Source organism: Sitophilus oryzae, unplaced genomic scaffold, assembly GCF_002938485.1.
Source record: "Sitophilus oryzae breed Bouriz unplaced genomic scaffold, Soryzae_2.0 scaffold_177_pilon_pilon, whole genome shotgun sequence".
Taxonomy (NCBI): Eukaryota; Metazoa; Arthropoda; class Insecta; order Coleoptera; family Curculionidae; genus Sitophilus; species Sitophilus oryzae.
Window position 1 is genome coordinate 9,795,775 of NW_022146479.1, and position 25,467 is coordinate 9,821,241.

General features: G+C 29.4%; 3 protein-coding genes across 4 annotated transcripts; all 3 read right to left on the reverse strand.

Annotated features, from left to right (window-relative positions):
• Positions 1-2: 2 nt before the first annotated feature.
• On the reverse strand, positions 3-1,251 carry LOC115882521 (G patch domain-containing protein 11). 2 transcript variants are annotated; one of them, XM_030900634.1, is made up of 3 exons: positions 1,070-1,251; positions 424-1,006; positions 3-366 (listed from the first exon to the last, which is right to left on the reverse strand). In XM_030900634.1, exons 1-3 carry the CDS (start codon positions 1,120-1,122, stop codon positions 85-87), a joined length of 918 nt encoding a protein of 305 aa, XP_030756494.1. In that variant the 5' UTR covers positions 1,123-1,251; the 3' UTR covers positions 3-84. The 2 variants fall into 2 exon arrangements, with proteins under 2 accessions (XP_030756494.1, XP_030756493.1); XM_030900633.1 differs by having other exon boundaries at positions 424-1,028; positions 1,070-1,231.
• A 1,746-nt stretch (positions 1,252-2,997) lies between these two features.
• On the reverse strand, positions 2,998-5,627 carry LOC115882283 (polyadenylate-binding protein-interacting protein 2B). The gene is made up of 4 exons (XM_030900249.1): positions 5,471-5,627; positions 5,190-5,375; positions 4,936-5,030; positions 2,998-4,439 (listed from the first exon to the last, which is right to left on the reverse strand). Exons 2-4 carry the CDS (start codon positions 5,370-5,372, stop codon positions 4,322-4,324), a joined length of 396 nt encoding a protein of 131 aa, XP_030756109.1. The 5' UTR covers positions 5,373-5,375; positions 5,471-5,627; the 3' UTR covers positions 2,998-4,321.
• Positions 5,628-14,599: 8,972 nt separating this feature from the next.
• Positions 14,600-24,073, reverse strand: LOC115882323 (heart- and neural crest derivatives-expressed protein 2-like). The gene is made up of 5 exons (XM_030900325.1): positions 23,844-24,073; positions 20,187-20,354; positions 19,845-20,017; positions 18,703-18,894; positions 14,600-15,128 (listed from the first exon to the last, which is right to left on the reverse strand). The coding sequence occupies exons 1-5, from the start codon at positions 23,926-23,928 to the stop codon at positions 15,045-15,047; spliced, it is 702 nt and encodes a 233-aa protein (XP_030756185.1). The 5' UTR covers positions 23,929-24,073; the 3' UTR covers positions 14,600-15,044.
• Between the last annotated feature and the right edge of the window lie 1,394 nt (positions 24,074-25,467).

A 25,467-nucleotide genomic window follows, 5' to 3' on the forward strand; every position in this document is an offset into this window, starting at 1 on the left:
TATGAAAGTAATGTTTTTATTGTTAACTCAAACAAATTATTCACACGAACAAAATATTAACAAATGAAATAATCTTGGAAATAATTAGTCAATTTCATTGTCATGATCAATTCTGTAGGGGCCTGGGCAATTCTCTTTTAAATCTTCTATATCTATACCAGTAATTACACAGTATAGGCAATAAAGGTGTTTACTCCTAATATAATCAATTATTGCAAATAAGTTTTCTTCTGTTACATATTGCTCAAAATCTTCATCATCCTCATCACTGCTATCAGTATCTTCTGATGACTGCTTTTCCATTTTCCGTCGTTTCTTTATTGTAGCTTTGGTCCAATAGAAATCTTCAGTAGGATCTTTTACATTCTAAAATATAGATGCATATTATTACAACAGAACATTAAGTGAATAAACCATACTTACAATTCTATAATCTAATTCTTCACAGATTCTTTGTGCTTTAAAAAAGTCCTTTCTAATTTGAGATATTTTTGTTCGTTCCTTATTAGCAAGCCTGAATTGTGTTTCATAATGTTTCAGGTTTTTAATTTTAGGTTGTTTCCTTGATAGCATTTCTTTTATGTGAGATTCCCTTCCAACACCTGATGTTCCCTGCTTTAGTACTATATCAATAGGTTCTTTAATACTGCTTCTTGATTTTCCCAAGCTCTGACCAGATATCAACTTATATTCTCTTTCTATTATTTCTTTTATGTGTGATTCTCGCCCAACACCTGATGTTCCCTGTTTTAGTACTATGTCAATAGGTTCTTTAATACCACAGTTGGTTTTGCCCAGGCTCTCGCCAGATTTAAAACCCATTTTTTCTAACATTTGAAAGCCTTTATTATCACTAGTTATTGCTGTAGCCAGTCCTTTCTCTCTATTTTCTCTTTCCATATCACTACGCCCTTTCTGTTTCTTATTAGGAGCGTCGAATTTCTTTTTATATAGCTCGTGTTTGCGTTTTTCTCTGTTAACTAACAGGCTAGGACGTACATCTTCACTAGAATTTGTAATTTTATACACTAGATATTTTTTTAAAAAGATACATTATATTAAAACTCACCAATCAACCACCACAAATGACATGTAATCATCATCTTCCGAGTCTTCTGACATTTTTGATTCCCTAATTTTTTAGATTCTTCTCAATTTAGTATTTAAATTCTTTTTCTTATTAAAGAAATACCTACTTTTATTTTGATTTTTCCAATAAAAGCTGTCAGTGTCAAATTTTGAGGTTTGGGTCACAGCCATAGAATAAGTCACAGCGTTCAGTAAGTTCAGTTAATTATTCTATGGTTCATAGTTCTATGGTTCATAGGTTTGTTTCGAAAAGCAGAGATATAGAACATATAGAAGGGATATACCTCCATATCTCTGGAGAAAAGTTAAAAACATAAAAAATTAATGCAAACATTTCAAGACAGATGGCGCAGAGCGCAAAACAAATATTTTTATTGTAATATTTTTGTTGCAAAATAGGTAGATAAGAAAACCATAAATATTTAAAATAATTTCTTATTATGTTTTAGAAAAAATATCACAGCGTAATTATCTTCCTAAGATTGATATGAAGTGATACCCAGTGATACCACGGTTAAAGCCCTTCATAACCACGGTGTGAACCACGGTATACACAAAACACGGTATACCTCTGATTATGGAGTGTAGAGTACACTCCATACCTCTGATATACATCCGTGCTCTGATCACAGGCATTTCGGTTAAGAACAGCCATTTTTGAGACATGTGACTTCCAACACCCAATTAGAAAGCAGCTTTAAAGCTCCACGAGATTTGGAGTAATTCGGAGTAACTCAAACCGAACAAAACACCTTGAATGAGATATTTGGAAAGAGTAGGAGAATCCTTTTTCCTCAATTCTTATTGAATTATTTTCCTTTGAGTTTGAGTATCGTCGTTTTCTACAAAAGGCTGCGGCCTTCGGAAGCCTATTTATTAATTTGTTTTCATCCAGGGCAGTTTTTTATATTTATTTTCACAAAAATGACACGTGAGTACTTATAATTAATACCCCAATTCCTTTCGGTTAAGTTGGTTCTTGCATTGTAGGTGGAAACCAGCGCGAATTAGCTAGGGCAAAAAACCAAAAGAAACAACAAGAACATAGCAAAGGCAAAGGCAAAAATGACGGGCTAACTTTAGAACAAAGAAAATTTAGGTAAGCTGTATGGGTCCCTTTTAATATCTCATGTTAATTATTTATAAATTTACACACCAGTAAGTTGAATGTATAATTATTTATCTGGTTCAACTTGCAATATAAACAATTCATTGACATTCGTCTAGAACGCATCAAAAATGCATGTATATTCTGTAATATTTGAATTTTTTAGTTTATAAGTTTCAGTATTAAGAAAATATGTGTTTTTTTATATTTTAATTAATTTTAAGTATGTCCACGTAGTGACATGAGATAATATTTTTGTTCTAGGTACTTGTAAATTGTTTTTCAGTGTGTGGAATTTTTGATAAGTGAAATACCAATCATTCTTTAATTATTATCTTATTAATCAAAATCTTATGTTTTTTTTAGAGATGCAGAATTAATGAGAGAAAAACAAAGGAAAAAGGAAGAGGTGAAGCAAGCACAGCCTTGTAAATAATATTACTCCAAATTTTATTTTATATTTTTTAACTAATCAGTTATACTTTATATTTTTCCGGTATTGTTCTGAAGAAAATAGGTACTAATATGCACTTTAAATGCTAAATTAAAAACCATTTCAATTTAGAGAATTTAAAAGCATTATTCTACACTTAATTTTCTGTCATTTCTTTAAAAATGTATATTTGTAATACATAGTATTAGTATTTTAAAATTTATTGTCCATTTGTAATAAATAAAAATGAAATATGTAATCTTCCTGGCTTTTTTTTAAGCCCGACCCTTTTATAAAGCATTATTATTGATTTATATTAAAAAATTAAATATTTTGTATAGTAGGGTTCATAATTAAAACAAAAGAATCTCAATTATTTATTTATTTATACAATATAAATATTTTTTTGCACCAATCCTGTCTTAAAGAGAGCCAGAGTCAGAAATGGACTTTTTATAAATTTCACCACGACTTTTGAGACATTAAAGTGCAACAAAAGATGGACATTATATTTGATGCTCTTGATGTATCTTAATAACATGAGACATTTAAATCACAAATAATTTCAACCTGTATAATATAACTGCGCGTGAAGATATAGTGTAAAATTGATAAACAGATAAATTTCCAATAGTATATAAAATAATAAAATTAAGGTGCCAGGGAATTACATCACAGCCAAACCAATAAGCATGATCACAAAATAATGAGAATATGCAAGTTAGCTAAATATGAAGTCCTAAACATTATTCTGAAAAAATGATCACATACAGAGTCTGATCCAGGTTATTATGTGGTGAAAAATTTATTAGTTATTATATTGTTAAGACTTAGTTTTATCTATAAAAATAGGTAGTAAGAATGCCGTGAATGAATAATTAACTAAAAAATGTAACAAATTCATATACAGTAGATTTTATAATGTTTTAAAACACAGTTTCATAACTTCTCTTAGTTATAATATATGTACAAACAGGTAATTCAATACAAGCATCCTATGGGGTACATTGGAATTTAAAAAATATACTGTAAACAAATCTGCCCAAATTATCAAAAAACAAATTTTTGTAAATGCAAGATAACATACTTGATTTTTTTGTTTTAAATGTAATTTGTAATCTGTCATTTAATACTGACTACACACACATCTTGCAAATAGAAGAATATGAACTAAATAAATTTGATGGTGAAAGACACACAATACAAGAAAAAATTAGCGCTTTTAATTCCTAGGCAAAAATACCTTAGATGACTGAAATAATGATCACAAAATCCCCAAAAAGGGGGATAAAAATAAGGAAACCCGATAAAATTGTAAAACATAAAAATATTTTAGTTATTTAAGACGCCCTGTTGGCCTAGATCACCTATAAAATCTAAAAAGAGGAACTTATAAAAAAATCGATTTCTAATGAAGCTATTTCCATTTTAAAGCCTCTAAAAGTATTTATAAGACTATGGAACGCATGGGTCTATGTGTAAGAAGCCAAAGAGAAAGATGAAGAAAAGATAATGGACATTGCAGAAATGTCACTGACGAAAAAACTAGAACTCTTTTTCAGTCACTTTACTTCAATATCCTTTAATCTTTCTCTTTGGCTTCTCTCCTAGCTCTCGTACACTTAGACTCATATTTTTCATAGTAATTGATATATACATATGTATATAAAAAAGTAATGAGACCAGGCAATTTAAGACGAACTAGTTGACACTGAGATTTCTTGAGGAAGCATCCTTCTACTTAAGGGAACAAATTCTTCAGCTTCTGGATTAAGTTTAGAGTTTTCCACAGACTCCACAGGTGGTAATCTACAATAAATATTCATTTATAAATTAATTAACTATTAAAATTAAGTTTACTTAGTAATTTACCAAATTGCAATCAATTAAATGAATTGATTACTTATACAAATTAGCCAATGAAATTACTTAATATTTTACTCACAAACATGTATGATGTCAAGGTTATAAACAAAATATACTAACACTGAATAGAAAATATAAGTAGGTATATAAGTAAGTAAATTATCTTTTTTGTTCTACATAAAACTGATAATAAATAGAATACCTTCTAACTCTTGGTAGTTTAGAGCTAAAAAAATAAATATATATTTTGGCATTCTCATCCAATGTTTACAGGATAAGGTTGTTATTTATTAGGCTTGAAAATGTTTATTTTTAGGTATATGATATCTTACTAAGAAACTGTAATATTTGTTTATATCTTAATAATCTTAATGTGCTGTACATACTTATGTACAACAAATTTGAATGTAATAAAAGGATATATAGAAGATATACATACTCCTGTGTTGTATTGTGGTAGGAGTCACTTTCATCATTCATAAAAGCTTCAATACACTCTTCCATTAAAGCTTCTTCTTCAAGTTTTTGCATGACCTATTTTTGAAGCAAAAATATATTATAGAAAAATAACAAAAACGTTTAAGGTAATATAATATATGTGTGATTTATTCTATAAACTTTTTTATAAAATCATTTTTTCGCTACGTTATTTTGATTTATATGTACAGATGCACGTTGCTAAAATATACTTACCTCTTTGTCAAATTCTTCCTCATTCTCCATCCACAAGTATTCAGAAAAGTCATTTTCGGGGGGCTCGTTAAAATCCTCTACGGCGGTATTTTCAATTTCATCGGTGGAAATGGATAACGAATTTTCATCGTAGTGATATATTCCATTATCAGTCGAGTCATCAGCCGTAGGTGGCATTTTCATAGCCTAAAGAAATAACAGGGTCAGTTTGGCCGAGCATATTTCCACCATTTTAGCGCAGAGGCATTTCCTAAAATTATTTTCGCAGCCTGGATACATACCTGGGTGTACGCACGACGATGTAAAAAAGCACTAAACGAGTTCTGCGAAATATATTAAACGAAAATTATTCGCAAGAAACGTCCAAATACCTAATTTTTTGTTGAATCGCAGTAAAAAATACTTCTTGTTGTCAAACAACGAAACGACAAACTAGAAGAACCATAGAGATAGAGAACATCCTGAAAAATCTTACCAGGCCTGAAAGTAAACTGTAATGGTTGTAGCGTCTAGTCACCGCAGATTACTACTAGATGGCTCCCATGTGAGAATTATAATTTTTTTGAAAATTTAAAAATAATTGTTATAATTAACAAAGACATAGAATTGTTAATCCCGTAAATAGTTATCCAAAATTTATCAGAAAAAATATATTAAAAAAATAAATGAGTTATAATAGTCTTAAGTAGATTGCGGTGCATAATATCAAAAATGCGCACTTTCCTGCAATTCAAATTCTATTAATTATTTAAGAAAAACGGTTAAAAATTACCATATCTAATTTATTCACTAGTAATATAGATACAATAAAATTAATATTTAATATTCTGCTCTACTATGGCTTAACCGCAAAGATAATAAAATGAAAAATAAACTACAATCTACAATACATCAAATACGACGAATGCAGCCGCCAAAAAAATCCTTTTAGCAAGCAGCCCCTCCTTCAGACCATACCATACCACCACTATACCTTCAGACCATACGCCCACTCATCCTCCCAGTCCAGGTTTTCCCGTGTCGGCAACCACTATGATATCCGCGAAACCAACTAAAATAACCACCAAATCCATCGCTTCTAAACCAACAAGCGAAACAACTGTATCTTACGACTTGGGGACAGCTTCCTGCGGTGCGAAAAATGGGTTCCAAGATCAAGGAAAAATCGTAGGAGGACACAATGCTGACTTGAACGAATGGCTCTGGATAGCTGCTCTATTTTCTAATGGTCGACAACAAAGTCGACAATTTTGTGGAGTATCTCCCATTGACAAAGTCCATATACTATCAGCCGCTCATTGTTCCCCCAGTAAGTCTTAAATAACACTGGACAACATTCAGTTCATTGGTGGTATATTGTATGTACAGTGCATTTCTTAGCTAATTTTGAAGTGCTGAATACGAAAATAACAATGAAATTAAAAACTTGGGTGTAGTTTTCAGAAAAAAATGTTTTTCATCTTATTTTTCATAAAGTAAAAAATGGATACTTTTATACCGCGTATCAAAAGTGGCTTATCCCTATAACTTTATTATTTTTTCAGATAAAAAATAGAGATTTGGTATATTAGATTATGACATAAATTTGGATTGATTGACGTATTCAATTGTTTGGTTTGGTTTGGTTGTACATTGTGCGTGTTCAGGGAACACAGCGGCTGACTGACCGCTGAGTATTTTGCTCAGCGGCTGACTGTTTTTGCATGTAAAAAGAGACCGTTTAGGGAAACCGCTTACTCAGCCACTCAGCCGCTGACCATCCCTGAACGCGCCCATTGTGTACAGTGTCATTTTCTATCGAATAAAGTAAAAAAATACCGAATATGCCATTTAAAAATCAAAAGTTGTAGTCATTTCCAGTAAAACAGGAAGAGACCGAAAACAATTGATTACGTCAATCAATCCTAATTAATGTCATATACTAACATACCAACTCTCGTTTTTTTATCTGAAAAATAAAAAAGTTATAGGGGTGAGCCACTTTTGAGACGCACAAGGTATGTTTTGGGTCACTAAAAGCGGTATCTTTTTGTAATCCTTCTGTGAACTGTTTCTGGAGCATCTCTAACAAGAATCCAACAGTAGTCCGCAAGCACGTCATTTCCAAGCCAACTGGACGCCCATTTTTTTCGATCATTTAAAAAAAATCTTAATTTGTTTAACGCTTTAGATAAAGGTTTTTTCTTTAATACGGCAGTATAAATGTGTTAATGCAATATGATCGAAAAAAAAACGGCGTCAGCGATGGCTATGAAATAAATAAATAATAAATAAATATAAATAAATAAATAAATAAATAAATAAATGCCTTTATTGTCAAAAAAATTTTCAATTTGTAGACAAAGGTAAACTAACAAACAAAGTAAACAAACAAGGTACACAAACAAACAAACAAAAGATAATACAAAATATTATACAAATAATATTGTCAGTCTTATTGTTAAAATAAACATTTATAAATGTTTATAAAGTCAAAGAACAAAAAATAAAAATAATATTATTAATATTATGAAGAATGAATATTATGAAAGAAATGAAGATCGCCGTCATTTAGATGTAAATTTATATTGGAAAAGTCATCTATCGTCATTTCCAAGCCAACTGGACGCCGTTTTTTCGATCATACGGTATAAAGAGACACATAAACGTGTCTAAAAAATGTCTATACCTATGTGGCGGATTCATCTCTCCAAAGAATCCTTTATAAACGTGTCCCTAAAACTTCAACTAATATTAAAAAAATAACTTTATTTTCAGTTTTAGCCTAACCAAAATATTAAGATTTTGTTGATTTTATTTAGGATACATTTTGGCTTGTTGCCCCGAGTAATTAGTTAATACAAATTTATTTTTTCTTATAAAATTTTAGTATGACATGATGGGATGTAGCGAAGCTGACCGTAAGACTTGGAGACCATAAATTTTAAAACTAACACAGAAGCATAGTATAAGGAAACTAGTAGATTTAACCACAGGATTTAACTCTTTGTCAAATCCTTTGTTCTTTTTCTGCCACTTTATATGACCTTGTTCTCGCCTCCCGTGACCACTGACGTAGCTGTTAGTTGTGGTCTATTAACTAGGCAAAGTATAGTCGTAGCACTCGCCGTAGTTTCACAGATAACATGTATTTAGAAAAATATGAGTTCCCAATAAAATAAAATAAAATAAATTGATCATCCAGTAAAAACTTGCTTGAAAACAGAATGTTTTCACATTTCGTGTGGGTAACAATTCTTCTGTATCGGAAAATCTTCTGATGGGAAGAAATGCGGAAAATATATATAATGACATATTTTTATATTATTATCTATTTCAGAGATTTTCTACAATTTTTTTTGATTTAAAACAAGTTTAATTTTCTGTAGATAACTGGATTCTATTTAAAGCACGGTGTTGCCATTCTATTTCTTATTTACTAAAAAACTTTGGTTAAAAACATTATATATGAAAAGTGGCAAAAAACTAGAGTGAATATAACTTTATTAATACTTAGCTATGTTTTCTTAAACATGACAAGGACACCAGAATAAATTCGTGTAGAAAAATTTACTTTATCGTATACAGGGTATTTTTTATGGCGTCACCAAAATCGTAATATTTAAAATGTTGTATCTCATTTTTTTTTTAAATGCAACACCTAGTATATTATTTTTCTTTCAGATGTAGAATTAAAAGAACATTTTTGTATTTAAAAGTGTTCTTAAATTTTTAGGCGTTTTGCAAATATTTTCTGTATTTCATTACATATGGGATTTTCAACGATAAAATATGAGACAAAGATCATATTAGGTGGCTTTGATAAAAATTTACTGTTGAAAGAGCTATATGTAATATAATACTGCGAAACCGTTAAAAATTTAGAGAAACACTTTAAATAAAAAAATGTTCACTTTTTAATTCTGCATCTGACCGAAAAATAATATCCAGAATGTTGCATTTAAAAAAATTGAGATATACCATTTTAAATATTCCGATTTTGGTGACGCCATCGCCATAAAAAATACCCTATATAGAATAATGTATATAGAAATGATGTAAAATAATTTAAAAAAAATAAAATTAACTTTACCATAACTTTTTTGTGACACCCTGTATATAACAAAATATTTTAGGATACGACCCTTTATAAACCTTGAAACATATGAATAAAACTTTTTTCACATCTTCGACAAGAACGACGATATTGGACTTCCTCGCAATAATGGGCCACCCTGTATATTTACGGTGGTTTAAAGCTAGGTGTGGCACTTTTCTTCCCTCAAATATAAACTCAATATTTTGTCTATAATATTTTGAATATTGTTATATTACGACCACTTATAAGAAAAAATAAATAAAAATAAAAAAAACATAAAAAAAATACAGTCCACTAAATTTATAATAGATTATGCTATTATAAAATTCTTCCATTTAAAAAATATGAATAATTTGCGGAGACTTTAGATGTACAAAATATTTACTCTAAAAATTGTTTCAAAAACCTATCTATATAAATTATCTCGGAAATTATTATTGGAATGAAAATTTTATGGCAAATCCCCTGACCAAAGAATATTTTCATGCGCATATTTGAGACAACCTATATATCTAAAAAACTATTTCTAAGATTTGCCCACATGCTAAAAAAATAATAACATTTAATTAATTACATAATATTTCAGCTTCTAAAATAAACAAATATAATTAAATGTTTATTGATAATTACTATCAGCTTGCCGATTTACATCCGATGGAAATCTAAAAAAACTCAAAGAACAATTTTTTGAATTACTACTACAATTAATAGCAGCACACAGTAAGGCACTCATTTTTTGTCAATCCGTCTCTGTGCTGGGACGCAACACGCAACGCTCGAACTTCGACTTGTGTCTAGCCCCAGCAGGCAACTATTAAGCCCGACCACTCACGTTAGAGCAGTGCCTTCTATTAAAAGATCAGCCTACGGGCGAGATTTATGACGTCACGCTAGTTAGATATAACGGATTAATAAATATGTTGTAGAATACATGGAAAACATAATTATTCCTCAGATTTTTGGTTTGTATTTTAAAAATGATATAGTTTACATGAAATATACATAATATACAGTTAATAACTACAACATATATACCTATTTATAGTAATAAATACTTTGGCAAATAAACTATGAACCATACAAATGCAGCAAATGTTTTACAATATACAAATAATGAATAGGTACATAAGATAATGGGTAAAATGTAAAATATATTTTAAATTTTGAGGTTTGAAAATCGATCTAATTTAACAAAAAACATTCAATATCTACTAATAGTGATGTATTATTATTTGCATTCACAAAATTTATATGTATATTTTGCAAGTATCAATGTTCGAAAAATTATATTTACAAATAATACAATATCATCTAAAAAAAGGCGTCAGCGATGGCTATGAAATGAAGATCGCTGGCGTTTTATATGTAAAATTATTCTAAAATTTTTGATTTTCTTGGGATTTTTAGGTTCGGGAAAAACGCTGATTTAAGTTTTCATTTGGGTTTTCATTGTTTTTATTTGGTTTAAAAGAAAAACGTTTCGGCTAACTATAGCCTTAATCAGTGTTGTGTCATATGAAAAAAATAGTGTCGAATATAATCCAAAAAATTACATATAAAATATTGACACCACATAATGTGTACTGCAATTAATAAACTAATATAAACTTATCAAAAGATGACCACATATTTTTTAGAATTATTATTTTTAACACTAAAACTATCTACATTGACTATGGAGTACGCAGTAAACATTATGTGGTGCGTGGTGTGAATATTTTATATGTAATTTTTTGGATTATATTCGACACTGTTTTTTTCATATGACACAACACTGATGAAGGCTATAATGTTAGCCAAAACGTTTTTTTTAAACCAAATAAAAATAATGAAAAACCTATCAGCGTTTTTCCCGAACCTAAATCCCAAGAAAATCAAAAAATTTAGAATATTTAGAAACAAGGTTCAAGAATATCAAATTTTCCAAGATTGTAAAATTCTAGTTAATTATTTTATATGTACAATTATTTAGGGAATGTCATCGATGTTTATTTCCAAGCCAACTAGACGCCGATTTTTTTCGATGATACAGTATAATTCTTACACATAAAATGTAAATAACATTCAACCAATTAAAACAAAGAAATATGAATTTCATAGTATTTTTAGTAACACCTTTATTCTTAAATCTTAATTTTGTATTGCAAATATACCAATTTTATTGTTATTTTATTCATATTGTATTCAGCCATCACTTAAATATTTGATATTAATTTGGTATTATAAATAATCAACACTATTCAGTAAAAATTACTGAACAAATATAATATGTTTACATACATTATATTATCAACCAAAAACACGTTCTTCTTTTAAACTTTATCATTCTTGTCTTTACAAAAATCTTTTTTAATGTTGAACTCAAAATAATAATCTTTTTCATGATCTTTAATACACATATTCTTTATTTTTCCCTAGATCATAATACCTACTTACGTGTTTATCTTACGTGTTTGAATCTATCGAAGCTGAACCAACAACACTTGGAGTGGAGATTCCACAATATGAATAAAATAAACATAATTGTCCAGTTTTCTGTAATACCATCCTGGGAGAATATTATTTTTAAATTTATTAAAGATATTTTCAATAGAATTGTCTTGATTTATAACTCGTACCCACTTTTCTTGCTCTTCCGGATACTTTAAGCTGCCTAGTATAACTATCCTTTCCACCAGGAATACAACAAAGATGAAGCACAGCACCAAAAACACACTCCACTTAAGCTTTATTGATGAATTGTTAAAGTCTTAAAAAACACACACAAAAATCACGATAAATAAAAAATCTATGGGCACTTTTAGGTTAAAGCACTTAACAAAACGTGTAATATTTCGTGTTTTTTTATGAGAAACAGAGTGACCATCATAGTAACCATATATCTGGTAGTACTTTATGTCACTTAAACACCAAAATAATTCGTTTTTTGCACTACAATAATAAATAATACCAAAAATCAACCGACAAAATATGAATACAGAATCTAACCCAATATCTAAGTATGTACAGCTGATGAAGTAAACAAAAGTCCGCCCGTAGGCTGATCTTTTATAGAGGGCATTGGTTAGAGTTTTTGACAAACACAAATGAATTAACACCCTCCAAATAACCACGCTAACCAACCTGATTGGTCAAGCTTAATAGTTCCTTGCTGGGGCTAGACACTTCTGAACTTCGCAGCTCGACGGACGGAATTCAACTGAAACCATAGACTTAAAATAAAATATTTTTTTTGCAAGCTGCCGATATTCGGCAGCTTGCAAAAACTGGCAGAAAATATTTGCGAGAGTGCAACTACTCTTTTCCTTAAACTATGACAGAAGTTAATCATAGACATAGAAAAACGAATTAAACGAGTTGTGAGACACAGAGGTGATTCAAGAACACTGTACAGAGGTGATTCAAAAACACTGTACAGAGGTGATTCAAGAACACTGTACAGGGTGTCCCATTTTGGTTGAAATCATTCGGTATCCCCGTTATTCGTGAAGATAGAAAGGTGCGGTTTGTACAAACCTGTGCCACTTTTTTTGTCAAACGGAAGATGCTGTCAAAAAATTTTCATAGACCTCTACGTTACTGAGCTACAGTTATTATGGATGATATCGAGAAGATGAAAACTGATTCTTGTAGAACTTTTTACGTAGAATACAGTGGCGTAGTCTGTTTTTCTACCAAAAAATATTTTTGTAAATATGAACTAAAGTTATGTGTTTTTCAAACGGAACACCCTGTATATTTATAAATCATATGATTCGCCTTGTTATGAGCTTCTCAAATATATATATATATATATCACTCTATATTTCACTATTTACTGCAATATTTAAAATATATAATTTTCTTATTAGAAGGCCTTGATAAATAACAAAAAATCAAAATGTTATTTACTAAAATAGTCATATACATATTAAAATTTTATTTGGAATTGATATATTTTACTTTTGAACTGTTACCACTGAATCTCTGTACGAGTAAAGTATTTGATTTAGTGGAAGTTTTAACCATTATCAAAAATAGTTTAAAAACAAGGGTTAAAATAATGAAGTTTCTTAAGCCGGTCCCACACGATGTGTCAACCAACCTTCCAGCGTTGGACACATGAACATTCGCCACATCGTGTAGGAGACACTTGTAAACTGCAATGTTGTCGAAGCCTATGCCAAATGATGCCTCAAAGCACAGAATAGGTAAGATTTATTTTAGGTAAGAAGATCTTACCTATTCTGTGATCAAACGTTGGGAGCATCGTGTAGGACCGACTTTAAGCAACCAAAGCAACCAAAGCAATTAAGGCTTTAAAGATGTTGTTATGTTATGCTATTCATCTATAGAAAGTTCCCCTTAAACTCTAACATTTTCAGATTTTTGTCACTATAAAATAAATACAATTTTTCTAAAATCTCTGAAAATAAGTTAAAAATACCCAAAAAATGAAAAAAGTCGAGAAACTGGCGTCTCGACTTTTTTCATACATATAATAAATTGCCATTTCGTAAGTAAAATCGTTGAATTTTTTTTTAAAAAATAGCGCTTTAAAAATAACTCTCCTAATTGGCTGACCGACTCTGGCAATGACAATAAATGTGCTGTATATATCACTTTCAGTGAATTGGTTGAAACCCGAGAACGCTTGTTTAAAATAAAATCAATGTATCTTTGTTTTTTCCTTGCCCTGCCTCTGAAGTGGGCGTCAATAGTCAAATTTCTAGAGGAAATTTAATACCTGACACTTTTATTTTTCTAACTTACTCGGAACGCCTACTAGAGCCCTTTATTTATCGTGTCTGATTTTCCGCTTGTGCGTTATTTTTAAACAATTATCTTAATTATTTTAATCAAGTACTAAAAAACCAAGAACTCAATAAAAATTAACTGGAATTACGTTTTTTTTTATTATAGTAAGGAGAAAGCTTGCATCTTGTTAAGTACCCCTGGTGCCCCTACCACATGAACCTTTTATATAAGGTCGTGCGTATAGGGCAGCCAATCAGAGTAGTAAAAAAAAGCTTGTCAAAGTTGCAAAAAACGTCACCCGGATATTCCCGAACGTGATTATTTTTTTATTTTAAAGGAAATTCCTATTTAGCCACACAATTTTCCATAACACAATAGGTCCCATAACGATAAAGTAAAGCCTCATTTAGTATCTTGAGCGCCCCTACTATTATATTTATATTTTAGGGTGTGTATAGTATTTATATTAAAATCTCATTTAAAACGTAAACAAAACATAGAATAGGAGTAAAAAATAAAATACTGCATTTTGTATCTACAAACAATTTTATTCTTAAAGTTAAAAAAAATCGATAAAATCAATCTTTAACTGGCATAATACTATTCTGGTTGTACAAACAAATTAATAAACATAAACAAATCGGATATAAAATATCTAATTATAAACTTTACTATAGTTACAATATATAAAACTCTTAAGGTGTATGTAAATGTATACATTAAGGGGCCATGTGGCAATGTTCGGCAAATAGATAAGATATACAACTAAAGGAAACCTCTGGAGTGAAATTACTTACTTCCAGGTTAGTCTGAACGATTTATTTTCCATTCCTATGTTTATAAATTCTTGTTTGTTTATTATTTGCACTAGCAATGGTGTTCTCTAAAAAACTGACTAATTCAGATCGAACATTAGTTTTCATTATTTTAAAAATCATTTAAAATAGGAAGGAGTTCATTTCTTTCATCTAAAATGGTATATAAAAAGATGATCTTTCAGGATAGATAATTTTTCAGCCAAAATAAGGCGTTTATAAAACTTATAACGCCTGTTCTTGCTTTAATTCTAAAGCCCAAACGTGTTGGGGCCAACCAGTGCGACCTTTCTTCGTCGTACCTTCTTCCTGGACAAACAAATACAAATTATTAATGACAGGAACTTACCAAAAGACTCCTAACACAATTAATCTAGTCGAATTGTATTTTTTAAGCAAAGTTTTGGGGTAGTTTTGATTTTTATTTTGTTCTTTATGTTTTTTGGGGCGTTGAATCCGAATCTGATGATCTGTTGACAAAATTTCGCAAAAAATGCAATTTCTGCGGTTTTTTGCTTATAACTCCAATTTACATTTTTAGAGTTTTAAGAAAAAAAAACCGCAGACGTTTATTTATTTCTATTTGTTCCTATTCAGGAACTAAGCTCGAATTGCAAAAATGTATTAGGTATCTGAATGTTTTACCATTTCAATGGAAAAGTGTAGTTGGATTGTAATTATAAATCTGATTTCTATCTGTACAGACTTAATTATTATTGCAAGAGGTTTTACTATTTCATTTCATTTAAATTTCATAGTTTAAGAATTACTACCCATAATGCGCTCTATACTTTTCCCTTTTAACGAGTGGCAGTTGATTCTTTCATCTGCAACTATTACCTGTACTTGTATTTACACAAATTTTATATATACCAAAAATTTGATTTTTTTTATTATCGGACGTAGGTAATATAATTTTTGAAATCAATGTCTACAGGGTTGTTCACCACATACGACACGGAGTATTGTAGCTAAACGATGAGATTTTTACAAATTGTAAGTTTTGGGTTCGATGAAGGACTATTAGAGGTACAATTTAAAAATAATTTTACAAGATACAGAGTGTCCCAAATAAGTAAAAAATATCAAAGTTGTATTTTTTTAAATGAAACACCCTGTATATTATTACATTTTTAGTTTCTACAATTAAAATAAAGGCTTAAACCTTACCGTTTTTGAAATATTTTCAATTTTGTGAAATTGCAGTAAAAATTTTAAGGCTTCATTTCTCCAAGGGTATCAAAGTTTTTAAAACTAAATATTTACTGAAGTTTATTTACTGATCAGTTATTGTGTTGCAATTATAAAAATAATACTACCTTATACAGAGTGTCTAAAAATTTATTTTAAATAATTATTAGCTTCAAACGGCAATAACTTGTTTTATTTAAATGGAACACCCTGTATATTTTACGAGAATCAGATGCACAATTTAATTGTCTATCAAATTATATTATACCATTTTTTACCTATCTCTTTAAGTTTCTGTGGAAAATACATTTTCTTGTAATTTAGAACTTATTTATCAATATACCCATGGACTATTGACATTTTAGATTATTTTTAAAGATGTACCACATTTTTAAAGAGTACAGATACTAATATTGTCGATATAATTTGTTTATTTTATTAAAAAATAAAAAAAAACTGTTTAAATATTTGTTAAAGAGGACCAATTAATATGATTTCAGTATTCAAACTACATTAACTGACTGTTTGCGTTGATTAATAATAATTGCTCCAAATACTAAAAAACTGAATTTTGTATGGGCATTAGACAGTGTGATAAAAAGTAACACCTTAAAAATGATATTTCATTTTTTAATAAATGCTTATTTATAACTACAGAGACTTTAATTTGATAACTTATTATTATATTGATTTCTGACTCAAATCCACATTTATTTATAATAATTTAATAACGAACACAATTAAGTATGTAATTAATTAGTATATGGGCGCAAATAATGGTGTTATATTTAATTAATGGTATACTCTTTTATAAAGATTTAAATAGTTTTCTTTTTGCATACAAATGGGCTAGTAATATTATCGTTTTGCTAAAAACGATAATATTACTAGTCTGTACATTTTGTACATTTGTTGCTTTAAAAACAATCTAAAATGTCAATATTCCATTGATATATTGATAAATGAGGTCTAAATTATAAGAAAATGCATTTTCTACGAAAACTTGAAGGGATAGGTAAAAAATGGTATAATACAATTTGATAGACAATTTAATTGTGCATCTGATTCTCCTAAAATATACAGGGCATTCCGTTTAAATTAAAGAAGTTATTGCCGTTTGAAGCTAATAATTATTTAAAATAAATTTTTAGACACTCATAAAAATAATACTGCCTTATACAGTATTATTTTTATTATTGCAACACAATAACTGATCAATAAATAAACTTTATTAAATATTTAGTATTAAAAACATTGATACCCTTGGAGAAATGAAGCTTTAAAATTTTTACTGCAATTTCACAAAATTGAAAATATTTCAAAAACGGTAAGGTTTAAGTATAATAAACCTTAATCAAATTTACCTTTATTTTAATCGTAGAAACTAAAAATGTAATAATATACAGGGTGTTCCATTTAAAAAAATACAACTTTGATATATTTATTTATTTGGGACACTCTGTATCTTGTAAAAATATTTTTAAATTGTAGCTCTAATAGTCCTTCAACGAACCCCAAACTTACAATTTGTAAAAATCTTATCGTTTAGCTACAATACTCCGTGTCGTATCTGGTGAACAACCCTGTATATGAGATATAAGTTAAAACAAAAAAAAAATACGTACTAGACTTTAATAATAAATTAAGAGTACAAAAAGTAAGTAGTTGCGGAGACAACCAAAAAACGATAATTTTCAAATGTCTGTTGAGCCCGAACCAGAGAAAAAACTTACTTAACAAAAATTATAGGAAATTATATTTACTTTAATTTTGAGCCCAAATATTATTTACGAAAAGTTAATATTTTTAAAGGTATAAACAAAAAACCGTAAAAATCCACTTTTTTCCATTTTTTTTTGTATTTTTCTCAACTCGTTAGCAAACATCAGATTCGCATTCAGCACCTTAAAAATCATACTAAATAGAAGAAATCAGAACTACCCCAAAACTTACCTCAAAAAGTTTTTTTTTGAGTACAAGTTGACTAGATTAAGTGTAATAAAAAATAAACTTGAACATAGGTAATCCCATGTAAATTTTAAAAAGATTCTACAAAACATGTGTTTGAAACTTTTTAAAGAATTTATTAAAACGAATCAAATTGTTTATTTTCAGTAGTTAACTTTGAAGATCAAAAAGACTAAATTAAACGAAAAAATAATTCGTATAATCATTTATTGTATTAGAAAAAAGTTGAGGTTTAAGTCTCAAATATATTAACACCCTTAGACTTTTATTGAATTAAAGGCTGATAATCAAGTTGTGGAAAAATAATAGTTTATTGGGGTTGACTGGGAATAATAACGTCCCTTTTTACTACGTAATCGCCTGTCTCTGGGACATGCCATCCTACTTAGATATATTTGAGGGGTGAACTTTAATAGATCATTATCACTCATAATAAGATTACTGTTTCATTCTAATTTTCCTTAACGATATTATATCATTTTCTTCTCGAAAAACAACAAAACTGATCTGAAATCTTTTTCTTTTCAATCAGGAATATTTTTACGAGTGTAAACGTTGGCATAAATGTCGACACTTCCAACTCAATATTTCTGAATAGCTGCTATTAAATCGTCAAAAAGAAACCAAGCGATGAAAGATATCCTTCAAGAGTTTTGTTCGATTTACCATTAAATGTTATAGAAGCACGTGTTAATTACGTTTATTGAATGATAAAAAAACTTACCGAAGAGTCACTTTTAGGTGAATTGTGACCATTCATACAACTATTATTGTTATGGTGATTTTGCTGGGTATTTGCACTATTTGATTTCCGTGATAGTGTTCCCAATTCAGCTTTAAATGTACCTGGTGTGTCTGTTTCTAGTGCCCTTGTCAAATAAGCTATATACGATGTGGCAAGTCTTAAGGTCTTAATCTAAAAATATACGGGGTGGTTCGATAATACAATTTCCTATAAACGCTGATATTTCCAAACTTTTATGCCTATGTTTACTATTTTTCTAAGATCTTCAAAAACATGTAAAAATAGTCGAAAATGATTGATTTTGATAAAATTACTGAGACTAGCTAATAAAAAGGTGTAGAACAAGAAAATATCAGCCATTGTGGTGTTATGAGTGCAATATTAAATTTACGAAAGGGTTTTTAATTAATCATCAAAAATCGCTCAAAAACCAAGGTTCAAAAAGATAATTTTCTTCTTAAAGGTCTGCATAGTCTGAATCTGCATAAAATTTTCTATAGAAGCTAATATTTTCAAATGTTTTATCACTATGTTTACTACTTTTCTAAGACCTTCGAAAACATGTAAAAAATGGTCAAAAATTACCGACTTTCTTCCATATAATATATCCAACAAGCAATATTTTGCCACATTGCTGAAACTTCGGAAGGTGTAACATTGCTTTTTCATTGCAGGGAGGTTATATGCAAAGTACAATGTTGAAAAGAAGTTTGACGCAAGGTTATTTGAAACTTTGTCACAACCTTGTAAAAACATTTCACTACTTTTTCTAACAAAAATTTGTGACGTGTACTAATAATTTATTATTTTTTTTTAATTGCGGTTCAAAAACAACATTTAGCAATCAACTTTGCCTAGGGTGTGCCTAGAATGTTCACTCCTCACTCCATAATGTTTCTTTAGCAAGTTCTCATTAAACCAGGACACAACGTTTAGTTTAGAAATGAATATTATAAAGCAAGCTCTGTTTGAGGATTGGTTGAAGTATTGCAAATGTAATGTTGCTTGTTGGGTAGTATATTCAGGAAAACTGCCGATTTTGATAAAATTACTGTTTATACTATGTATATGTATGTATAAAATAAATGTATATAAATGTTTTTTAGTATCAGAAAGCTCACTTTAGATAATTTTGTATCGGCAGGCACGTTTGGAATGCAATCCCGCAAATTAGCGTAACCATTGTTTATGCTTTGTGTTCTTCTTCGTTCTTTTTTGTTTGCTGTCGTTCGTCGTTTTATTACTCGGACAAATGGAGTACCAAGACTAGATTGAGAAGAAATTGTAGTATAATCTAAAAATATACATTTTCTCTGATTTCTCCGTTTACATATCTGGACACAGGAAATAAGTAGTTAAGTCAAATAAGATATCCTTAGGAGTAAGGTTTCCAGACAAGTTTTTGGAATTGCATTTTCTTTTGACTCAAATACTTATTTTCTGTGAGAGATCCATGCACATACTAGATCGATATGGCCCATAATGGGGGTTTGTATTTGAACATGGGGGTGTATTTCCATATAATTGATAAGAGTTATCTATTGGACTTTGTAAAACATTTGGAGATGGTGATTCGGATCTTGGACTGTTTGACCAAAAATTTGACTCGTCGCCACCTACGGTACTACCATCTAGAAAAAAAGAAATATTTCGAAATACTGTACATTGTACACACAACGAAAGAATCATAATTATATTTTATACTTAAAAATGTGCAATTATACCTTTCTTCCTATAAAAAGTGCAAGTAAAATATATATGTATACCTACCTACAAAAATTATTCCCGCGCATATTTCTAAAGATATTAAAATGTTTATAAATACTAAATATGATAATCATAATACATATTTAAAACTAAAAAAATATATAGATTTGAAACATTGAAAAAAAACTAAAGACAATAGTAATTATCGATTTTTGAATTATTACCAACAAAATTTAATAAAAAAGAACGTAAAGGTATTAATTATTTAGAAATAAAAGAAATTTAAGTCTAATGTTATTAATTAGTCGGGTGTGTATATAGAGTGGATTGTGATAATTGTGATGCCGAGTAGCCAAACAGATTAAAATTAGATATAAGAATTATATATAAAGAACATATTAAATGTATTAATAATCTGCAACAAAGTTCCAGTCTAGCAACACACTGTATATGAAATAGTCACACAATTAATGTAAATCCAATTAAATTACAACATAGAGAATCAAAAACCCCCATAGCAAATTTTTTCATTACACTGTAGATAGACGGTTAGTTTTAAGAAACTGTCTAAAAAGGCCTAACAAGCCGAAACATATGTAGAGATACAATTAGTCCCATTAAACCCTTTTTTCTTAAAATACAAGTATTTCAACGATGTTTCACCATTTAATAAGAAAAAAAATGTTTGTTAACAGACATCCAGAAAATTAGTTAAACAATACGTATCCGAAATGAATTAACCAGGTATCTAAATTTATCTTATTTTATATACTATATACAGGATGATGAGGTCTATAAAATTTTAATGGCACTGGCTCAAAGGCTTTCTCAAAAGCCAGATTTTCTGTTTATCGAATTTTATTAACTCGACGACCGTTTATGTAAACCCGAGTTATTTTTATTCGGCAAGGAAAAAATACTTAATGAAACAAACTATAATCTTAATTAGTCTCCCACCAAAACCGACAACAAATTGTTCACATGTAGAAAAGAATTAAAATTAAAAAAAAACAGTATTATAATAGCCTCAGTTTGTTTATTTTCCTTGAGAATTTATAAAGTCTTTATAGCATTTGTCTAGCAAATGTGATAAGTTTAGAGGTAGAATAATTGTGTGCATATGCTACGTACCGTCAGTCCATAAACATAACAATGGGAAGGAAGAATATTAGTGTAATGTTATAAACACAGATTTAATATTACGTGATTTTTTATTAATAAAAAAACATACTTTTTTGATGTTCTTGTTCTCTATAGTTTTTATAGTATTAAAAAGTGTTTCAACTATTATTTTTTAAACATCTAGACCCTTAAATGTCCGAATTAAAGAACATAAAGATTATTTTAAAAAAATTTCGATTTTTTTTGGCGATTTTTACAATTTATAAAATTTGCCAGCATTCATGGGACACCAGAGCACAGAGCAGATTAGATTACCAGCCCAAAAATTATGATGAAAGAATCGATAGCCTCTAAAAGAAAAAAAATTATCTATTATTTTTAAAAAATGGCCTGATGATATACATTAATAGTGGACCCTAAAATCTACATAAACATAGTCCCAATCTGCAGCAAAACCCGTCTTATCCACTTATATTTGCTTTTTATTGTGATTATTGTTGCAAAACCCGCATTTTTTAATAGGCTTTTTACACAAATATAGTATTAGGTACTACTGACGTCTTATCATCCATTTCAAATCCTTACCTAATAATAAAATAGCTTAAAGTTAGGATGCAAATAGGTATCGTGCTGTAGCAAAACCCGCAAAACAAAACGCACACAAAAAAACGTGTCCTGAGTGGAATCATTGTTTTGTGTCTGGTTTTTGTAGAAATAAAAATTAATATTTAATTTTTAAAGAGAAAAAAATGCAAAAATAAGTCGGATAAGGCGGGTTATGTTGCAGTATATGCTTCAAACATTTGCTAAAACAGTTTTTGCTTATTATCTCGAAACAAGGTTTTTGGGATAAGGCGGGTTTTGCAACTTGACGCCTCAAATGTATCCCTCATTCCTCAGGCATCTCTAGATGTTAGTGATGCCTGGCTATCACTTCTTTGATTTTAAACATTAAATAAATAAACATAACATAAGTCAACATTGAAAACAAACTAAAAATAATCATATTTATACAGAAACTTTGAAACTTTTTGTTATTAGGTACTTCATTAAGTAATTGTTATCCGGTAGTAATAATTGTTAGCTGGACGTTGACTTCATATAAAACAAGAACGTCAACGGTCAAAATAGTTGTACTTAGATATTTGAAATAGTTTTTTCTTTATTCTTGGTGTTTTTTTTTGCTTATGACGACGGGGGATATACCTCCTGAAATGTTAAGCACTTTTTGTCCGTTAGGCAAATTTATTTTATTAGTTAAATACCTTTGGCAAATTGGTCTTCCTTGGATCAACGCGGTGCTGTTTACAGAAAATAACGTTTTTATTTTGTAGATTATCTTCCAGTGAAATGAACCGGGCGCAAAGTTATGGACATTATACATTATTGTTTAGTTTCTTTTTGAGAAAAGTTACAAAGTATTAAAAATATCATAACGTGGCACAAAGATGTGTGAGAAAACAATGCTAATTATTTTCATAGTTTTTTCTTTTGGTTTGGAGATAGAGCTACACGTACAGTCCATAAACACAACAATTGGAAGGATGAACATTAGTGTAATGTTATAAACACAGATTTATTTATTTAATGTTATAAACACAGATTATTATTACGTTTTTTTAATTAATAAAAAGCATCAGTTATTGAAATTTATGTTCTCTATAGTATTTTTAGGTAGTAAAAATTGTTTGAGGTATTATTGTTTAGTTTCTTTTTGCTTATAATATTTAAACAAATATTTTTTTTTCTAAAAAAATAATTCGTTTCTTAGACAAAGGAAGAAAGGTATATATAGACAACCATAAATTGAAGAGTAATATTCCCAAAGAGTCCAAGTTCCAAATTTAAACTTGCGAGGAAATTAAGAAAAGCGCATAAATTTAGTGAAATAAAGCAAGAAGATGTGAAATTTTATTAATAAAAGCAGCCAGCAGCAATACAATAGTCTTATATCTCGGCAACAATTTCACAAAACAGTAATGAAATCTCTTATTTTTTAGTACCTATTGAGATTGATTAAGTAATTAAGAATATACTAAGACAGTGCTAGAAACAAAATGAAAAATATGCACGAAATTACGGCTGTTCTTGCCATTTAGACCCTTCGCCTTAAAAAAAAACTTGACGGTCATCTAAATAATAATAAATAGAATATTTCCACAGCAGATATAAACATAGAGCCCTTTCTAATGCATGGCAGAATGGCACATATTATTTTATGAAAAAAAAAACGAATTTTGAAGAATTTGGCACTTAAACCCTTTGAGATTAAAAAAAAAACAGCAATTAACCTGATATATAATGAAAATTATGATGATTGTGATGATACCCATACTGGAATGGATCTGTGTCCTGTGGTGAATTACTGTAAGACATAGTATCACTAAAAAACGCACGAATCTTGAGTTGTAACACAAAAATCACTGGTAAATATGAACACACAACGATAAAAAAAAAGTATTTTCTCGACAACTTCCCGACTGCTCAGGCTATTTCAAAACTAACTTTCCAGACTCCAGTGTTGAAATTGCGTCCGATATGGTGGGTGGAGTCATCCTGAAAAACGACATCGGGATTGTACGGAGTCTGGATAGCTGGGAGGAGTTAGCCAAATGGACATCCTCCTTCTTCAGAAATTCGAAATCGATATTTGATCGAATGCCAATTTTTTTTATTAATAGCTACAAGTGCTTTTTCATACCTATAAACATTTGCTAATTTTATTAACGATTTCATTTTATTACCACAGAATATAGTAACAAATGAAACTGTATTTTTTAAACTTTTATAGAGACAAAGAATAAATTAGTATACCTATGTTAGACATTTGAGTTTAATGCTACAGGGTGTTGGGATCAGATGCTACATGAATTTCGACTAAGCATATAAAATTAAAAAATGCGTACGCACAGAAAGTTAAGCAGAAAATTCGCACATAAAGCAGGTGTACGGCTCTTAAATGCTTTTCAAATTAAAAAAATATCACATTTTTTAATGGCTCACCCCTATATTTTTTTTAAATTTTTCAGATAAAAATGAAATTTGGTGTGTTGGTATATGACATAAATTAGGATTGATTAGAGCATTCAATTATTTTCGGTCACTTCCTGTTTCTAACTTTTGTTTTTTAAATGACACACTCTGTATTTTTGTACTTCATTTTATAGAAAATGACATTCTGAATAGAATGACATATCACGTCAACTTCTGGCATTTTTAATTAAAAATAAATAGGATTTTAAATTGCAATTTGGAGTGCCATGGCCATAAATGTAACGACAATTTGACTCACACAAAATACCAAGTGTTCGGTACTAAATTATTCGTAAAAAATGCTTTTTTTCCAAATATGGTAATGAGCCACCCTGAAAAAATTGAGTAATAATTAGAAATACGATTTGGACATCTTTATTGATAGCCAGAAGAAACAAGAACAAATCTATTTTCTATAGGGCTACTATTCCACGGCTCCTTGATTAAAAATTAGTGTTTTTAACACAGCCATGGCACTCTAGATTGAAACTTAAATACGATTTTTTCAGCGAGAGTGTCAAAAGTTGACATGTTGTTGATGTCATTCTATTCAGAGTGTTATTTTCTATCGAATAAAGTAAAAAAATGAGGGTACAATTTAAAAACCAAAAGTTGTAGTCATATCCGGTGAAATAGGAAGTGACCGAAAACTGTCTGAAAAAATAAAAGTTATAGGCGTCAGCCACTTTTGAGAAACACCCGATATATTATTATGTATTCTGATCTGGCCTAATTTTTAAAAATAAGAGGGAAGTCATCAACAAATAGATGTATGACCTTATTTCAGACACAAAGACAAAGACGGCTAGGACAAAGACCGCATCTTTGAATCTCTACTCATAAACGACAAACCCCATATAAAACACAGGAAAAAATGGGATT